Source organism: Sturnira hondurensis, unplaced genomic scaffold, assembly GCF_014824575.4.
Source record: "Sturnira hondurensis isolate 20B ecotype Veracruz unplaced genomic scaffold, ASM1482457v3 Scaffold0000396, whole genome shotgun sequence".
NCBI classification, from domain to species: domain Eukaryota; kingdom Metazoa; phylum Chordata; class Mammalia; order Chiroptera; family Phyllostomidae; genus Sturnira; species Sturnira hondurensis.
In genome coordinates, this window is record NW_028073027.1 from 1,585,335 (window position 1) to 1,605,554 (window position 20,220).

Here is a 20,220-nt window from a genome sequence, read left to right on the forward strand (position 1 = left end):
TAAAAGACACATTTTTAAAAATTTTATTCGATAACTTTCTTGATTTGGATATTTGAGTATGTGGGGTGTCTCCCCCATGGCATAATGTTGATCGCTCTCAATTAGTGTCTTGATTTGATTGCTATCGGTTTCAACTGGTCTACCCAGCCCTGGAGCATCGGCCAGCAAGAAATCTCTACACCAAACTTGTAAACCACTTTTGACACATTTGGTCAGTTGCAACACCTTCTCCATATACCATACAAATCTTTTTTATTTGCATTTCAGTTGCATTTTTACCCTTCTTGAAATAATGAAGCATAATATGCCAAAAATGTTGCTTGTTTTCTTCCATCTTCAATATTAAAATGGCTACCCCAAAATTCACTAATTTTGATAAGTATTTTTTAAATGCACGTTGAAAGGACAGCTGTCACAATACAATCGAACAAAGTTGTTTCAGATGAAGTTAAAGACAACTAGGAGCTACTAGAGCTATCTTATGGGGGAAAAAACTTTCTGGCCAACTCGATGTATTCCTTGACTTTGGTATATCTCACTTCTCTTGATGTCTGGCTTATGCCTCATTACTAGTACTGGTGGAAAGTTTCATGTTCATCAGAGGACTTAGTTCTCTACACTGTGGGAACACTGGAAGTGAGGACTTTTAATTCATTTCTCTTCTACGTCTCAGGTTAGACCCAAGTTATCACTTTGTTGCCATTTCCTACCATGTTATCACTTTGATTTAATTTTCACAGATCAAGCAAAAAACCCTCTGTTATTCTCACGGAGACACTTCACCTGCCTCCCCTCCAAGGCCCAGAAATCCAATGTGATCAGTATGCGTGTCAAAGTGGGGACTTGTTTGCCATAGGTGGCATTATTATTGAACAAAAAGCATGCCCTTTCTTTGCATCCAGAGTTACTTGGATCTCTGAGCAAGAAACTTTCTGACTCAAATGAAAACCATCTTGTGTCAGGTGAAATAGAGGGAGTTAACCATTTGTTTGCTGGCATGCATTTCCCACGAAAAACTCAAAAACAGAAATTTACCTCAGCCATGGAAAGTGATGTCCCAAGCATCATACTGGCATATTAAAACCGAAAACTGATTTGCATGTCATTTCGGTGTCTGGTGTCAGGTTCGGGCATTTGCCAAGCCCACTAGATAGAAACAGCTTATATAATAGGAAAGTGTTTCTGTGCATATCAGACTGAAAAACAAGGCATCTTTATTTTTTTCATCAAATTTTTTTTTCTCACTTCAGGCTCTCCATTTTCTCTCGGCTTCATACCTGAAAATACCAAAGAAAACACAGAAAACCCATGTTTTATGATGAATATTTATTATTTCCTAAGGGTCATCTGTTTTTTACTATATTTTATTTATATCACTTAAAAATTAAAAAGAAAAGCTCTGACTAGTGTGTGACCCAGTGGATTGGACATCATGCCACAAACCAAAAGGTCGCCGGTTCAGTTTCTGGTCAGGGTGCATGCCTGGGTTTGTGGGCCCGGTGCTCGGTGGGGCTCTGAGAGAGGCAACTGATGGATATTTATTTCTCTGGAACATTGATGTTTTTCCTTCTTTTTTTGCCTTTTATTCCCCTCTCTCTAAAAAATAAATAAATAAAATCTTAAAAAATAAAAAATAAAAATTATAAAGAAAAATTTAAATTATTCATAATCCCATTAGTCCACCTGAGCTATTACTTTTCAGTATATTTCCTTCTAGTATCTGTTTTTATACACCTATATAGACAACACACACTGCCACTATCTCCTACACAGCACGGAGTGAAAGTGGGTTTACAGTTATTCACATGGACAAATAATACAAAAACTAAAAAAATTAATAAATAATACAAGTATATACCTGTGTTTCACATACTCACAACTATAAACCTACTTTTGCCCCACACTGTATATAATTATGCATTTGCAACAAGCAGATTTTAATAACGTCCTTTTTGAACATAATGGCAGGCATTTTGAGACAGTCTCGATAGCTATAAACATGAAAGCTAATACAAAACTCTGTTGAATCCCAGCTGGGACTCTGGGGTTTCTGCTACTCGTCTTCCCTCCCGCTTGCCTACCAGGTGGGAGAGCGCCCATGGCTGCGCCTGTTCTGCCTGGAGCTCATCTGGGAAAGCATCAGGGGAGTCTGGTTTGCTCCGAAGAGTCAAACACGAGCCCTGCTTTACTATTCACCTCGGGGTGTCACAGGCTGGGGTGTAGAAAGGTTGATCATTTGGAGAGGCAGCAAAGCATACAGTCACCAAATGCCATGTATTTCAAGGCTTATAGTTGAAAGCAGAGTCATTCTCTTGCTAAAACAGTGTGGAATTCAGATATACTCCACTGAAGTACTTTATTAACAAGTAAGAAAGTGGAATGTTATTGAAGAGATGCTATCACTCTGCAAACATTCCACCAGCAAAAAGAAAAATCTTCTTTGCTAGTGGTTGGTAAGCTGTTCATCATGGTAATGAGAACTGCCATTTACTTAGTATTCAGTATTTTGCAAGCTTCTTCACATGAATTGGATGTCATTATCTTCTAGTATAGAGATAAGAAAATCAACAATGAGAATCAAACCTTGGGGGACCTGAAATGGTTCCCTATACATCAGACCTAGAAATAAGCATGTTCCAGGCCCAAGTACTCCTGAGGCTGCCTTGACGCATGGAAACTGAGAGTGATGGGTGTGGAGAGAGGCCACTTTCTCTCAGCTAGGCCTCTGTCATCTTATCACCCCCATGTGCTAACCCCATAGACCCCTTCTTACACACCAGCGCTTTCCCTTGGCTTCTGGTAACATCCAGCAATTTCACCACACTGTGATTCAGAATTAGTGCTTGGTGGCTATGATTCCAAATTTGGCTTAGGAAAGTTGATTTAGAAGCATCAATGCATGGCATGGGAAAAGGAATATGAACAAGAGGCTGTAAGAAAACCAGGCTTGTGAAAGTTGGAGACCGATTGGAATAGATTTTAAAGCTAGAATGGAAGTTTTAAAGTCAGAGATGCTGGGTCTTTTTCATTGGGCATTTATAATTTTATTCTCCAAGGAAATGGAACTTCTGATCAGAAGAACCACGAGCACGCTTTTCCACTCCCACGAAGCTGTTTTTCTCCTCCTTCTCTGTGGCCCACTGCTGTTAACTCGAAGCAGAGGGGATGTCCAGCACACTGTCTGCCCTTGGTTTGAAGAGCTGCCCCTTCCATTAAACAGTAAGACATTGAGGATAGAGTAGGGTAATTCAGTGAAAATCAGAAAGTAGAAGCAGCCTCAGGAAATTGCAAATTGCAAACTTGACACAGTTAAATAGGAGGGGAAAAAACAATGAAAATATCAGAAATATATTTTTTTCTGTCAGGCTTTCAGCTCCAAAATGGGGCTAATTCTACCTTTTGAAAGAAGATAATTTCCATGTTTCTTTTTCAAGAACATATAATTGAAGTTATTTTCCCTCTGAGAGAAGAAACCTCTTGTACATCATTACCAACGGACAAGAAAAATGAACAGCTCTGGTACCCAGAGTGATAGAGTATTCATTATCATGTAATGTCTCTGAATATCTTGGCTACCTTTTCCCAGTATTTTGTCTGCCTGGGCCATGCTTTTCTGGTGAGGCTGAGATTTGCAATGAGTTCAAGTAACCTAGCACTATGTAATGAGGAAATCAATAGCAGGTAAAAACTCACAAGAGAAAAAAATGACCCACTTCTGAGGTCAATATCAGAGTAACACAGGAGATATTGGGTAGCCATTTTTTAAAATGGATCCTTCCACATATATTAAAATAGTGAAATTGCCGGTAACAATGACTCAAGGTGATGGTAGTTCTCTCAGGGGTGTTATTCCCTGTTTGTACCTTAATGCTGGCTGTATACCACACTCCCTTTTCTCTTTCGGTGGCACAGTGGAATTCTTCTCTCTCCACCCAAGGAGCGTGGTGGTAGGAGAGTGCGGTTAACCTTGGTGTGTTTCTGATCTCATGTCCTGCATGTAGTGAAAGTTCAGTGGGCTGCGGAAACCCTGTGACCTGCTGGCTGCTTACTAAGATTCAGAATGCTGAATGAAGTTTTAGATTGTTTCGCGGGATGCTGACAAGTGATTCAGATTCTCTTCTAAATGGAAATCTCTGTAATAATGAGGTTTCCACTTACTAATTGTGACTGTTTTTATACATTATAAAGTGTCCATAATATGAATATCTGTGATTTCACTATATAAATCTATAATGACACGTGCCCCGCATATTATAGACACGCAAATACGATAGATAGAATCAAAGGAATCTTTGAAAACATCATTTTCCATACAAGTAAACTAAGGCTCAGGGAATAGAAATGATTTGAGCAAAATTATGGGACAAGTTAAAGGCAGAGCTAAGATCGAAGAGGTAAATAAGTATTCCGTACTGGTGGGTCCCTGTGTAAGAATACCTTGAAGTGTTACATAAATATGATAGTTATTGTTGTTAGTATTATTCTTAATCTGGTGACTTTCTTGTTCATGGATGACTCTGCCCATGTGTACTTTGCTCACAGAAACAGTCCTCACTTTTGCACAGTCTCACCCATGACGTTTACCAGGGACCTAGGTCCAAATTTGGCTGCAGTGTTCATGTTAAGTCTTCCCTGGAATGATCGTCCGCTAGGCCCCTACCAAAGAAAGAACCATGGCAGAGAAAAACCAGGTGCAGATACCTGAGCATTGTGTCAGGAAAAAAAGTATATGAGCTTAATATCTAAGCAAAAAGATCTTTGTTGTAGAGAAAGAAAAATATAGAAAAATATGAGAATGGTATAAACCACTGTCCCATCACTTTCAACCATTCACCTTTGAGCACATTTCTGCCCAGGCTCCCTTCTGTAAGTGACAGCTTGAGACAGGCCTGCCTGGAAAGTGTGGATGGCTCTCCTCCACAGGGTCATCCCCTTCCTTCTTGTACCTCCCATGTCCACATCTAATGTAGTCTGGCTGTGTGCTCAGAGAGAAGAGGCAACAGATTTTGGTGAGCAGTTAGCAGTCTTTGCCTCACTTTGTAACTATCACAATCCTTTTAACACATGCTAGCCATTAAATTACCGTAAATACCATGATGTCTGCTTCCACTTTTTAAAGGCATCATTGGCCTTGGTGTTTGAGATGTTTCCTAATATGTATATTTTAGAAGCATGGCTTTGGTAAAGGCAGTCTTGACATTGACCATAGCCCATTTCTCTGTTCCTCCTCTATTTCTTAACATTGTTTTTGCTAATATACATGCTCTTTTATATATACTGTTCTTGGAATGTACTTCCCTTCCCTTCCCTTCCCTTCCCTTCCCTGCCCTGCCCTGCCCTGCCCTGCCCTGCCCTGCCCTTCCCTTCCCTTCCCTCCCTTCCTCCCTCCCTCCTCCTGCCCTCCCTCCCTCTCTCTCCTCCCTTATATCTGGTGAAATCCAATGTATCTGTCAAGATCAAACTAAGAGGACATCTGATTTCTGGCAACTTTCTCCCATCTCAGAACACTGAATTCATACCTGTGTTTTAGTACATGCACTTTATTGTCATTATCTATTTTTGTGTCTCTTCCTTCTTAAACTGTGAGTTGTCAAAGACAGGAATCCTGAATAATTTGACTTTATAATGACAGTGCCTAGCACTTGGCAATTTCTTAGAAAAGGTATATAAAAAGAATTTTAAAGGAGTTCACTAAAATCTATTTCTCTGTAACTCATCTGGGGGTCACACAACATATCTTGCCTTTAAGCATTTCAAAAAAACACACATATTGGTGATTAATATTGGTACTTACAAGAAAATCTTTTTCTTAGAAAAGGTAAGAGGCTTTGTTTGTATTTGTTTTAAAGTGCTATTCTGTCCCTATATAGCAGTAAACCTCTGCTCTGAAAATATCCTTGCTTAGATAATAGAGTCAGTAGATAAAAACCCAAGTTATTACAGAATAACAGAGCTGCATGGGCCGGGAAAGGATGGTATGGAGAGCCCCGAGAGGCCCTGCAGTGCAGCCGAGCAGGCCCCGTGTGGTGCACCTGGTTTCAGTCCAGACTTGCTGTTTTTCCGGGCTGCTACTTCACACAGGGTTGGTCACTTATCTTCTCCCAGCCTCAGTTCTTCCACTCACAAGATAGGACCACAGATCGTATGGGACTGTTGTGTAAACACTTGAGATTACATGGATGTGAAGGAGACACCTTGCAATGGGGCATATAAGTATGAGGAGTCATTACACTGCAATGAATAGACTGCTGATACTATTCACCTTTCTACTTTTGAAAAAATAAAATAATGCAACCCCTCTCACCACTCGCATTGTTATGTGTGTTCCATTACCAGCTGCAATGTTAGAAGCTACTTAGTAAAAATAAATTGTACACAGTTACTATCTCTTTAGGACATGCTGAGTCCTAAGCACTACTGAGGGAGGGAAATGAAAAGGAAGGGGTCTCTTCATCCCAATGAGAAAAGTGCTGCGCTACTACTTAAATGAAACTTAATCCTGAAGAAAGTGCTAGGCTAGGTCTTCTTCCGTGTGAGAAACAAGTGGAAACTGAGGGGCCTGTGTTTTATCAATGTTATTCCATGGATGTATGTATTATGCATTGAAGAGAGAGGGAGGGAGTGTGTGTGTGTGTGTGTGTTTGTGAGAGTGGGGATTTCTGTAGCCAAATAAGGATCAGAAACATTGGAACAAATGATCTCTTGGTATCTTTCCTCATGAAAAATCCCAGGAATCCAAGGTCAGCATTAAATGAGATTAGAATCTAAAAGAAAAGAGGCTTCCCAAGTGTGTTATTTCAGAAACAGTAACACACACAAATAGGAAGATGTTTTTGATGAATAAAATAAATGGTATATTTTTCTTAAAATCTGTGAAGTGCCGACAAGGAAAGTATTCTGAAATTATAGGGCTCTGCTTGAGATGTAAGTGCTAATCGTAGAATCTGAATTGCTTAGATTTATGGAAGACACACTTAGCCTGCATGCTGCCTTTACTTAGGTTGAAAGGAAAGCAGATATTAGGCTTAAACAATGACAAAATGTGTCTGCTCCTGGGGAGGCCCCCCTAAGACTGGAAACACAAATTAGCAGGTTTCTTTTAATAGTTGTTCATTTAAATTAGAACAGCCAGCACCATTAATATTAGAGGTAATACTTCATATTTTTCTATGTGATGAAATGTTGGGTTGGAAAAAATGCATGGAATTTAGTCAAGTGACACCATATTTGGGCTCAAGTTCTCTCATTATTGCAAGTCTGGAAAACAGAATGGAGATTCTTTTCTCATCTTCATCTTCATTTATCACCAGAACTAAGATAATCCCCTCCCTGAAAGGCAGTTTGGGGATCCAAAGAGAGTCCCGTTGTTACCCTGGGTTGAGAGCAGTTAAGCTCTCTGTGCAACGTAAGAGGCGAGCTGTTTCATTTTAATGCCCTAACAGACTGTGAGGTAACATTACTAAGCCCGTTCGTTCTCTAGAAGGAAATCTGAAGCTATGAAAGGTTCAGAAGCTCACCTAGTTTCTGTAGTAGTTCAGTCTCTGTCTCTAACCTTATTAGTCGTGTGGCATAGTATATCCCTTCACTACCACTGGCCACAAATGCATTGTGGGAGACTTACATCTCACTCCAGGGTCGGGGGGCTTCCATCCATCCTCTTCTCCAGAGAGAACTTTGTCATCTGGTTATCTCCCTCCCCTGCTGAGAATCCCTACTGCAGTCTCTAAGGTCTGGGTGCTCCTACCCAGGGTCTTTAGATATGTTCCCAGTGGTCTATGGAGTTTCTGAAATTGTAAGTAATTGTAGTAATAATTGCAGTGTATAAATTGGAATTTTAGGTGTATCTTTACGGGTGCCATTCTCTGCCCAAAGGCGGGTTAGCTCATCAGATTTCAGAGTTGTCCCTGGACTCACACAGGCCTGTAGTCTGGGCCCACCGGGAGCTTAACCCCTCAGTGAGGTGGGGCTGCTCTTACTGATTCTTCTGTCTTAAACACCAAACCACTTCCCCTCCCCGACCAATCTGCTCCTGACCTCCGACATCTGACCTTTTGCTCCTCTCAGAGTTCCCCATTTGATCCCACTTAGAAACCAGTTCAAAAGGTTCGTTAATATCCAGCACATCTTAATGATTTGACTCATCACATTTAAAAAGGTATACATCATGAATTGCAGCAGTACAGTTACACACTGTAAACTTAACAGACTTAAAAAGTGAAAGCCCACCAGTATTCCAACCCCAGAGATAATCCCCTTTAACACTTGAGTGTAGGTCTTTTCAGGCCCTTTTTATTTCCTATGTATAGAGCTGCAGATAATTAACTGTACTTCCTTTACAGAAATGAGAGCTCCCTTTAGATATTCTATTATTGGATCTGTTTAATGGATAACATATTGAGGTTATCTTTTCACACTTGTACATATAAATTTGTGAAGTTCCTTTTAAAGCTTGTTCATGTTTCATTGTATTCATCTGCCATTGTCTATTAGGGCGGTCTCTCACCACCTGGTGTGTGTGCGTGTTGCACAGGGTTCCCTGTTGCCTGCAAGGGAACACGGGGTGTGAAAGGTTTTCTCTTCCCTTCAAATTGTAACTTAAGGCCCTTATTGTTTTGGTGTGTTTCTGGTACCTAATTATATTATTATTATATTATTCTTTTTTCTCTCAAATATAGTTCCTGGGACCAGCCTTGGTCATATAATTCTATGTTTTTGTATGAGTCTTTCTGTAAAATGCTCCTAGAAGTAGGTAGTGTATCTGCAATGTAAAGTTTAATAACACTAGCAGATTGTTCCTCCAGTGTTCATATCTGCATACAGTCCTGCCAGTCTAGTGTGGTTTTTTTTTATAATCAGTAATTTGTGCACATTTCTCACCCCCACTAGACTCCACTCCCCTCAAAGGCAAAGACTGTCGTCTTTGTGTCCCTTCCCAATGCTTGCAGAAGGTACACAAGACAGACACTAAGAAGGAGTGGGTACACTGGTAAGCCAAAGAATAAATGAATGACTCAATAGTTTCTTTCACTCTCACCCCAGTTCTACAGGGCAGGCATTATTTGCAGCTCCGAGGAGACCCTGAGTTTAACATAATGTTTGTTGAATGAGTGAGTTAATGAGTGAGTCTAAGATGGACTCTTATCCCCGCTTCATCACAATTAGCCCTGCCCTGAATTTTCCGGGTGTCAGGTTTCTTATCTCACAATGAGTAGATGGAGGTAACGATTCTTCAGATCCTGGCAGGCAGCTCTAATTTTTGTCTCTGCCGCCTGCCACATATCATAGATTTTCACTGCTTTGAAACTCCAACCCAAATTGCCCCACAGTGAAATCAAATCCCGGGGGTGAGGTTAGTGACAAACAAAAAAACTTCTTGGCATTTTCAGCCCTAAACACTGAGCCACTTGGACTCCAACTGTCTGTACATTTTTAAAACCTAAAAATGGATAACGATTCTAGAGAAAAGGCCAGATAGGTAGCAATGAACAATGTTACATATATTTAGAACATCTTTCATGCCTTAGATAGCACACATATAATCAATATCCATCTTGAAGTTGAAATAAATGTTGGTAGTAAGAGTGAAACATTTATACAGGGATTTGTACTTTGCTGGATTTTCACATCCAAGGTCTCATTTGATATAATGAAGATAACTGGTAAATGAATATGCAAGTTTTGTTGGACTAATTCTTGTAAACGATTCATGGAAGGAGAAGCTCTTGGTCAACAATTTGGGGAATGCATAAACAGAAAGGAGGAGCATCCCCACCCTCATCTCTGCCCGATAGTGATAATGGGCATCGTTGTAATTTCTAAACCTTTTGTGACATTCTTTCTGTTTTTAATACTTTGATTAAAGATGTTGGGGTGTGACGTGGGAAGTGGTCAAAATCATAATATCAAATATCATGGTGTTGCAAAAGGAAATATAGTAAATTCCCTTTATTTATGCAGCACAGAGTGATTTTACATCAGACACCTGGCCTTCCTTCTTTCTCTGCTTTGGATTCTTGGTCGGTCACCTGAAGTGCTCTTTCACTGGATGCTTGATTCCCTTACGTTGCTGGAATTCTGGCTCTCCCGCTGGTTAAAATACCAGCCCAGTGTCAGTGGTACCAATTTACCTTCCCCATCTGAGACATAGCTGGTCCCAGTGCTGGAAAAGCATCATTCAACCTCAGCTAGAACACAAGGAAGGCCCTTCCCTTTCTGGACACCTATATCCAATAGATGTGTTTTAGTTTCTATCTGAAACAGTATAAATAGTCCATAAACATACAGCTGCCAGGAGCTCCTTATGTCACCTTAACATGAGACTCTTCTTTTAGCTGAATAAATCCTAGACTCTGTCACCACCTGTCCTCTGGATTCTTCCTCTCAGGCTGTAGTAGAGGTCACCTTTGTATCCCGGTTGTGCACTTTCTACGGTGGCTTTATCCTTAATCATGGATGTGCCTTTATCTCTCATTTCTCACAAGCTCCTTAAGAGGGAGACTCAGTATATTTATCTGTTTAGTAAATATTCAATGGGTGCATTGTGACTTCTAGCAATTATTGAATGAAATTGAGTTGTACTGTCGTAAACATGGATTTCTAAAGCCTGATAGATGATTTCTGTAGAAAAGGCAAGTGTTGTGTCGAAGGTCATACCCTGAATAGCCAATAAAACCATTTCTAAAACTCAGGATTCCTAATAGCCATGTCCAGTGCTTTTTCCTCTATGATGTAAACACTTCCTGATTGTCTTAGTTGATGTCTAGATTTCATCTAAAGGACCACATGTTTTTTGCTTTACAGGGTGGACAAACGGGGTCAAAGGGACCTCCAGCTGCTCCTCCCTCATTCCGCCCGGAAGATGAGCTGGAGCACCTGACCAAGAAGATGCTGTATGACATGGAAAATCCACCTGCTGATGAATACTTTGGTGAGTGTGTTCTAGAGCTGACTTCTGAAGTAAATGCCTCATGCTATTAATATTTTCCTTAATTAGTATGTGTAAGTATTATCGGCTACAACGATAAAGGATTTGAGTATGGATTTGTTGGAGTTGGTAATTCATGTGCACACAATGAAGTGTTCTGGAAATTGCTTTTTGAGAGTCAACCGTAAGTGTGATATTTGTGTGGCTTTGACTAAATTCTCAGAGGTACAGCAGAATTGCATGAGGCACACGTTTGATTTAAAACTTAATTGTTGACAATTTATTAGCTTCTCACTAGGCAGAAATAGGACTTGAATGTGTGCTCAGGTCTCAGTAGTAATACACAAGATGCAGAACCGCATAGTGTCTGAACTCTTTGCTCTCATTTCTTTTTCTATCGAAGTTCAGGAAAATGTGCTCCTTTTACTTCTTTTTGCAAACGTCTTCCCTCTCCAAACCTGTGAGTAATTACAAACAATTAATCCATCTAGTCCACTAGTGTAATGGGAATTTATGAATTCTATGCCAACTATGAAGTGTTATGAATACATAACTTGTCCTCTGGGTAGTTATAATTATTCCAGAGAGATAAAAATACAAATAATTACTAATCTAAGTAGAAAGTTATAAGAGGCACGAGAGAGGCCTGTTTAGGTCGAATGTTATAAAATTTAATCGCCCTGTTCATCAGGAACATCAGGAATGCTGTATACAAGAATTGGTAGCACCTGGATCTGCACCCTCAAAGCAGTGCCTCTCAAGTTTGTTTTCAGTTTGTTTCTTTTTTTGTCGTTATGAAAGACTCCTCCCCAATCTGTTGGAGATTAATATTTTTATAGAGTATAATTAAAATCAGTTACTAAGAAAATGAAATTTAAAAACACCAAGTGGAAGACTAACTTTTATCATTATTAGATTTAATAAGGATAAATTGCTCTATTAAAATGCTGTAATATTTTCTAAATACTCACTCTCTCTACTTGTCTCATCACAGGGTGATAAACACCTCTTAGTCAGACACCCATCTGTTGACCTCATTGTGAGTAGTGCTGCTGTCAGGACATGTGGAGAAAGGATATTATATATGGAAGCATTGGGGTAGAAAGGTAGAGATGGGAAATGGCACAGGGCTTTTACTTCTTCAAGTATTTCCTCTTTGCATGTCTTCCTACTTGCTTCTGATTTGGGAATTTATATTGAAAGGTAAGCTGAAAGCAGTGGTACAAAGCCACGTTGTAGATGGACTGGGTTAGGGTGTGAAAATCATGGCATTTATTTGTATTCACGAGGCAGCATAGCTTAGCTAAAAGAGCACAGTGGTGAGAATAAGGAATGCTGGTTCTGTCCCTCTCATGCCCCCGCGGACTCAGCAGTATTGCCATACTCCCCATCTGCCTGAGCCCCACTTCCCACTTTGATGAATCAAAGGTATAGAGCAAATGTTCTGTAGTATTTCTTTCAACACTGGTAAGATCATATGGAAACAGCATCAATCCAAAAAGATACAGCAGAGCTAAAAGCTAAATATAAGTTGATAGAGATTAGCACAAAGGCATGGAGAACAGTAAAAAAAGTCTTTAGTTATATTAGAATATACTATAGGTGTATTATATTCTAGTCATTGATGTGAAAAAAAGGGTTTATATTGGAGTCTAAGGTAAACTTCATCTTCAAAGTGAAAAATATGTTCTCTGTATGAAGGTCTATTAAAAATGAAAAGTAAATATGCCAGGTATATATGCTTGGTAAATATACGTGTTATAATATGCAAAGTATTTTTTGCTATCAAACAAAAAATACTTTGCAATAAGAAAAATTGTGTTAATGAACCTAAGTATATCAAGCACTTAATATACTTGGGGAACTTTGGGAAACAGATATAAATTAACTATTATATTTGCCTTCAAGAATTGTCCTGGTTTTACTACTTACTAGCTTAAACAGCTTTAACAGATTACTTACTCTCTCTAAATATTTTTTTTGTTTTGGTTTATCTTTAATATGGAAAGAGCAGCTATCTTTTACTGTGATTGTGAGTATTGAATGAAGTATTTCTGGAAAACACTCAGCCAAGTTAGTGGCATATACCATATTCTCAGTAATCAGAGTTATCCCATACTTTAAGAAAATAAGTTATGCCCCTTAAAATTAATTAATAATATTGTACTTGATTTAATTTTAAGTTTCTATAAAAAGTAGAACATATATCACCAACCAATAACTAATCATTGGCAAATGATATTTACAAACCATGAAAAAATGCAGAATAAGGATTAATTTCTATTGAGTACTTTACAATATGGCAGCACTGTTATCTGTGCCTTTTGGAATTAATTCATTTAATCCTTACTGAAAAAAATATATTTCTGTGGAGTAAATGCTATTATTATTTTCAGATTAGGAAATTGAGGCACAGAAATGTTAAGTAATCTGCTCATATTAACAGCTAATGAATCTCAGAACTGGATCAAAGGCAGACTCCAGGTCTGTATGTTGTTTTCTTCTAAAAGATTTTTTCTCCAGCTTTATTGAGATATACCAAAAAAACTGCACATAATTAATGTATAAAATCTAGCGGGTTTGGACATGTATACATTGGTATACATTCCTATTACCATCACCACAACTGAATTTATAAACACACCCAGCACCTGCAAAGGTTTGGGATGGATATTTAGAAAGGTTTTATGGAGAAGATCAGCTTTGGACAGATGGAGAATAACAGAAGGCTATTATTCTCTTCTAAGTAGACAGAATGAACGAAATATGAGTTGAGGCCAGAATTACTCAAGGAAGATGTATTTTATGTGGAAAACAAACATTAAGTACCTATTGTGTGCAGGTTACTCTTCTAGGTCGTGGGGCTGTATAAAAACAGGCAAACACAAGAATTAACTTTAAAGATGCTTATAATCTAATAGGGGATATGTACAGAGTTATGGTGTTCAATCATAACTCAAGATAGAAAGTGACAAGTGATTTAAAGTTCAGCCAAACCTTCTTTGAGAATTTTGGAAAAGGGGAACAGACATCCTAAGGCAAGAATGGGAAAGTGTTTATGGAGTAGTTAGCCTTTGAGTTAAGTCTTTAAAATTATGCTGATAGAAATTTGTCCCCTGGCTCGTGTAGCTCAGTGGATTGAGCGCGGGCCTGCGAACCACATGATCACGGTTCGATTCCCAGTCAGGGCACATGCCTGGGTTGCAGGCCAGTTCCCAGCAAGGGACTCACGAGAGGCAACCATACATTGATGTTTCTCTCCTTCTGTCCTTCCCTTCCTCTCTAAAGATAAATAAATAAAAAATCTTAAAAAAAAAAGAAATTTGTAAGTAGGACAATATTGTAGAAATGATGTCATTTCTGATGAGGGGAATTTTTAACATATAGGGAATAAAACCATTGGAGAGAATCACCTATGTTGGAAGAAACAAATGTTGGGAAATAAGATTAGAGAAGTAGGTTGGGGGTGATATAGAGAGGACTTTTATATTGTTGTTGTTGTTTTATTTTTAATTACAGTGGACATTTAATATTATTTTATAGTAGTTTCAGGTGTATAGCATAGCTGTTAGACAATTATGTAATTTACAAAGTGATCCCCTCCTATAATTGTAATACCTACCTGGTACCACATATAATTATTATTAACTATATTCCCTGTACTTTACATTCCTGTGACTGTTTTGTAACTACAAATTTGTACTTCTAATCCCTTAACCTTTTTTTATCATCCCCCAACTCCCATCTGGCAACACTCAGTTTGTTCTCTGTATTTANCATTTAATATTATTTTATAGTAGTTTCAGGTGTATAGCATAGCTGTTAGACAATTATGTAATTTACAAAGTGATCCCCTCCTATAATTGTAATACCTACCTGGTACCACATATAATTATTATTAACTATATTCCCTGTACTTTACATTCCTGTGACTGTTTTGTAACTACAAATTTGTACTTCTAATCCCTTAACCTTTTTTTACCATCCCCCAACCCCCATCTGGCAACACTCAGTGTGTTCTCTGTATTTATGCCTCTATAACTGTTTTTTTTTTATTTTGGTCTTTAAATTCCACATGTAAGTAAAATTATGTGGCATTTGTCTTTCTCTGTCTGACTTATCTCCCTTAGTGTAAAACCCTGTAGGCTTATCCATGCTGTTGCAAATGGTAAGGTTTCGTAGTTTATGGCCAAGTAATATTGCATTGTGTATATATACCATGTCTTTTTTATTCACTTTTCTATTGATGGGCACTTAGATTGCTTCCATATCTTGGTTATTTTAAATAACACTGCAGTGAACATAGGGATACATATATCATTTTGAATTTATGTTTTGGACTTTGTCCAATATATACCCACCCAGAAGTAAAATTGCTGTATCATGAGGTAGTTTTTTGTTTTGGGGTTTTTTTTTTTTCAATTTTCTGAGCAACCTCTTTACTATGGAGAGGACTTTTAATGCCTGACTAAAGGCTAGAGATTTTTATCTCACAGAATGAGCTTTGCACATTGAGATCAAATGCTATGGAAACTGTTCCATCAGTAGTGGTTAAGAATGTGGGTTCCAAAGCCAGAATGCCTTGCTTTGAATGTCAGCTCTGCCTCTGAGAGAGCTGTCATTTATTGCTCCACTGTGAACATCAAACATTTCCGAAGAACATTGTCCCTACGTGCCACTGTCCTGGGTGTTAGGGACATGTAGATGCAGAGGCCCCGCCCTAAAAGAACAAAGTTCATGCATTACATCCCCAGGTCCACCTAAGCCCTTCACCTGCTCTTTTTCCATCACTGCCTATTTAATGCTGAAATTTTCATTGCCACTCTAGCCAATTTGCTGAAAGTCATAAAGTGCTTGCTTGTCAAAGATCTTCTACTAAATTACAGGCTGCACTTGGGAAAGAAAGGGCATGAAGTATCAGTGAGTGGTGTAAATGCAGCAGGTTCCTCTACAGTCATGTTGCTTTGTTTCCATGAAATCCTCCCCTTTTTAACTTAATTGAAATGATTCATGAATATATTGTTGGTTTTTTGTTTGGTTGTTTGTTTTCTTTATGGATATTCTCATAACTTTCAACAGTTTTTCTTTATAATTAAATAACTATTATTATGGTATGCTTAAAAGTATAAGGAGTGATCTCAAAAATCACCTTACTGATAATTTGAGTACAAAAAAGGTTCCTTTACCAAGTAGAGGTCTGGAGGAAACCTTCTGAATTCGAATACTGAAGTTTGCATTACCAATAATGGGCAAATGGACATGTGCCAGTTGATATAAGATAGAAGGAAGTACACAGCATACCTGTCCAGACATTTGGAAATAGACAAATCCAGGTCCTATAACATTCTGCAAGACAGTTGTCCTGAATTCTTCAAAAAAGTCAGTGTTAGAAGAGACTGTGCTAGATTAAAGGAAATTAAAGTAACATGCCATTCAAATGCAAGCCATGAGTTTTTATTGGATTCTGGATTTTAAAAAAACTATAAAGTATTTGAGTCAAGGTTAGAGAAATTTGAATATGAATTATATGCTAGATAATATTGTACATCTGTGCCAATTTCTTGACTATAGTAATGGCATTGTGATTAGAGAGGATAGTAATATCAGTTTTAGAAGCAACTTATACAAGGTTATAGGGTAAAATGTCACAATGTCTGAAATAACTTTGAAACTGCCTAGTTGGTGAGAGAGACTGATTTGGTGGGGGGAACAGGAAAAAAACTGCACATTAAAACAGCTAGAGATGCTATTAATACTTAGTTTTATAGGATACTCTATTTTCCCAAAAAGTGCATTGATGTATTGTCACAAATGAATTATCCTAGACTGCTTTCTTGGGTGGTAGAAGTAGAGAAAGACATGTTCTTGTACTTTTTCAACCTGAGTGTTTTAATGCATACAGTGGGTCTTTGAAATTTCCCTTTCCTGTGTATTTTTTTTTCTTTTATTCTCTATAGGCCACATAATCATGCTATTGTTGGTGACATCATAACTATTATGGTGATGATGACAAAAGCTGATAGTTACCTAAAGCTCTACAAATTTAAAAAGCCTATTCACAACCATGGTCTGACTGACAGATCTGGTGGCGTTTTTTCACATGAGGTAACGGAAATTCAGAGAGGCTCAGTGAGTTGTCATGGGCACATAGTTAATAAGTTTCAGGATTCTTTACTTTTTTTTTTTACTTCAAGTCCACTCTTATTTTTGACCACTACAGAAGACATGTGTTTTGTTTGCAGCTGGTCAGTAGTTGGCTGTCCTTGCCTCAGGTTGTCCTTTCCCTCCCGAAGTCATGACCATCTATGCCCAGGGCCAAAAGTTTTGTAGCCTGGGCTTCAATGTCACTGACATTATAGTTTAACCACTTATAATTCCCGAATTGACTGATGTGACCCTAGGCACGGGCTTTTTACCATGGCCTAGTATACACTTTAGGGAGATAGCACACCTAATAGCTCCCTGTATACCATGTCAGCCAGCTGTAGCCCTGGCTGGTGACCTTGGAAGAAGGCAGATCACTGTTTTCTCAGTCAGCTCTTGATAAAATATTACAAGCAGGAAACTTTAACGGGGTCTTGGCTGGGTATATGTTTAAATAATTTCTTCTGAAAAGGTACAAGTTTTAGTGTTTCCATGGTCTCCCTCTTCTATCTTCATAAAAAATTTTGACTTCCATTACAGACTTAGGTAAATGCCACAAAGGATAGGCCCTAATACAGCGCCTAGGGAAGTCCCCTATCTTTGGAGGGAAGATAACGTCTCTCATGCTGTGAACATTTCCCATTTACTTTTGCTGAGCTTTGTTTGTAGCAGTTTCCCATTGGTAATGGGGTCCTTGCGTGGGCCTCAAAACATTACCCTATAAGGGGAGAGAAGCAAACATAAAAGAAGGGTGCGGGTAGGAGAAAAACATCTCATGTAATCCAATAACCAGCCAGCCAGTCTTTAGGCACTTCATTTGCAGCAAGACTCCTTGCCTCCGGTTCAAGTGCTCCCATCCTGGAGCAGCCTGTTCCCTGAACAACTAGAAAAGTGTGTTAATACAAGGGGACGCTCTTAGCTCCAGGGATAAGTCACAGAAAGAACAAGGGACGGTGAACTATAAATTATTATACGTTAACGTAAATCTCGGAACATAAGATAGGCGAAGGAATTTTTAAATTAGCTATCAAAATGAATGTGGGAGAAAAATACCATGTCTAGAAAATTAGGGAGCTTACAGGGCTAGTTGCCAGCATTAGAGTTTATGTTTTTAGACTGTTTTGAAGGGGAAATGTAAACTAAAGTGAATTTGTTACATAGATATTCTTGACACATCTCTGCGTTTACCCAAGATTTTTCCATGTTGATTGATACACCTAGACTAGAGCCTTTAAATTTTGTGCTTTCCTACATTTCAAAAGAGAAAACGTGTTTGTATGTGAGAGATTCCACGCGTCTATGTCTGTGACTGTGACATGATCTGCTCCAAGATAATGCTGCTCTGGTTATTCAGATCCTAGGACTGAAAACAGCACTCTTGGAAAACCTTATCTCTGGGAATAGATAGTGCAATACATCTGAGGATGGAATGAAAATATCTTCTGGCTTATTTTTAAGCAGAAAGCTGTAATTATCTTGGCATTGTTTACAATGTGTTGTCTTATTCCTTTTTTGAAAAGAAAACTGAAGTGTGTGAGTCCTAAAAATTGTTCAGTGAGCTATTTGAAGAATTTTTATGCTTTCAGGAAGCACTAGGTAAATTCTCTTCACAGAACTTGGCATTTATCTAAGAATTTTTTTGTTTGTTTCTGAGTATTGTTAGTGAGGTATACTGAGAAAACTTGCATATATCCAGAAGATTGTTCTAGGAGAAATTAGGCTTTATTGCCTCAAAGGACAATTGGATAGAAGTGGAAGATATGAGGCATCAGGGGTCTGGCATGTGGTAAGCCTCAAAAGAAGAAAGGCATGGAATGGTAATGTGCTATGATTACTTTATTGATAAAATCGACTCATTATATTTGGTACCATGTATCTTCTCAACTGAGAGCAAAATGGAGATCCAGTGAATGTCTGAGAATAAGAAGCAGGGTGCCCCAAACAACGGGGATGATAATTCCTTTATAGAAAGACCAATCAATAAGTGAGGTTGAGAGGACTTAGACTAAGGTGCTAAAGGAAACCAAAAACCACTATTTGAGGTGCAGTTGAAGGTACGATGGAAGGAAACCTGGGACCCTGATCACTACTGGAGAACTGCATGTGGGAAAGGAATGAATAGTACATCCAAGTTAGCACCAAAGGCAAATGAGGGGAAGCTGGCAAATTCCCATTCAGTATAAGGAGTTAACTTTTTTAACAGACAGGAGCAAGTTCGTGGAAGACTCTAGGCTAAAGGCTAATGACCCCTTGATGGGGAAGGTGGTTATCCAGTCATCCCATAGACAATGAGATTCAGTTTTGGAAGTTCTGCCCAATTGTTGATATTCAGTGACTTAGGCCACAAAACTTGCCTGGGAGTCTGCCTCTAGGATCTAATTTCCAGTTCTATTCCAATATTATTATTGTTCTTACATGATTATAATTAACATTTATATAATGCTTTTGTGCTTGTTACATCATTTGAACTAAACAGCAAGCCTGTAAAATATACAATATATTTATTTCCATTTGGTATATGAAGAGCAACAGTCTGGGTGATTGAGAGACTCCCCACTCTCCAGGGCCACCATCACCCCAACAAAACATAGATCCCGCTAAACAGTAAAATTGCCCTGGGGTCAAGTCTACTGACTCTGGGTCTTGTTCTCTTTCCACCCCATCACACTTTCCTAGCACCATCTTGCTGGATGGGTCATGAACTGTAAGATCAGTCGACATGTCTGTGCTGAAGCTTTTTTATCAGCACTAGGAACAAAGTGATTGCTTTGAAAAGTTCTGAGAGGGTCTCAGTTGAGAAGTGCTAGGTAATTTGTATTATTGTTATTATTGTTTTTGTTGTTATATATCAAGAAAATGGTTTTCAGAATGTTCCTATCAATTACAATCTTGGAAGTGACTCCAAGTGCAACAGCTTCCTAGAGGAACACTCTGGGAACCTGAGGCCTTAAGGATCTTTTGTTTTTCCACAGGAAAATGACCTAATTAATTAAAACCCCAAAACCACACTAGAAGAAAAATTAGAAAGAAGTGGCTTAGAAAAAAGGTTGTATTGATTTGGGAAAAAATGGATTCCTTGGTTTTGTATACCTCAAGCTTTCTGTTTAAGGTATCTGTGAGTCATGGGAATAGAATGTTTTCTAGTTAATGAG

The 20,220-nt window shown here is 38.6% G+C and overlaps 1 protein-coding gene across 4 annotated transcripts in view; it reads left to right on the forward strand.

The window, feature by feature from the left end:
• LPP (LIM domain containing preferred translocation partner in lipoma) overlaps positions 1-20,220 on the forward strand; it is a 631,519-nt gene that overhangs the window by 455,239 nt on the left and 156,060 nt on the right. For all 4 annotated transcript variants that reach the window (XM_037037971.1, XM_037037916.1, XM_037038015.1 and 1 more), the window contains one exon: positions 10,801-10,927. In XM_037037971.1, coding sequence (XP_036893866.1) covers positions 10,801-10,927 — 127 coding nt within the window. The remainder of the gene's footprint in view (positions 1-10,800; positions 10,928-20,220) is intronic.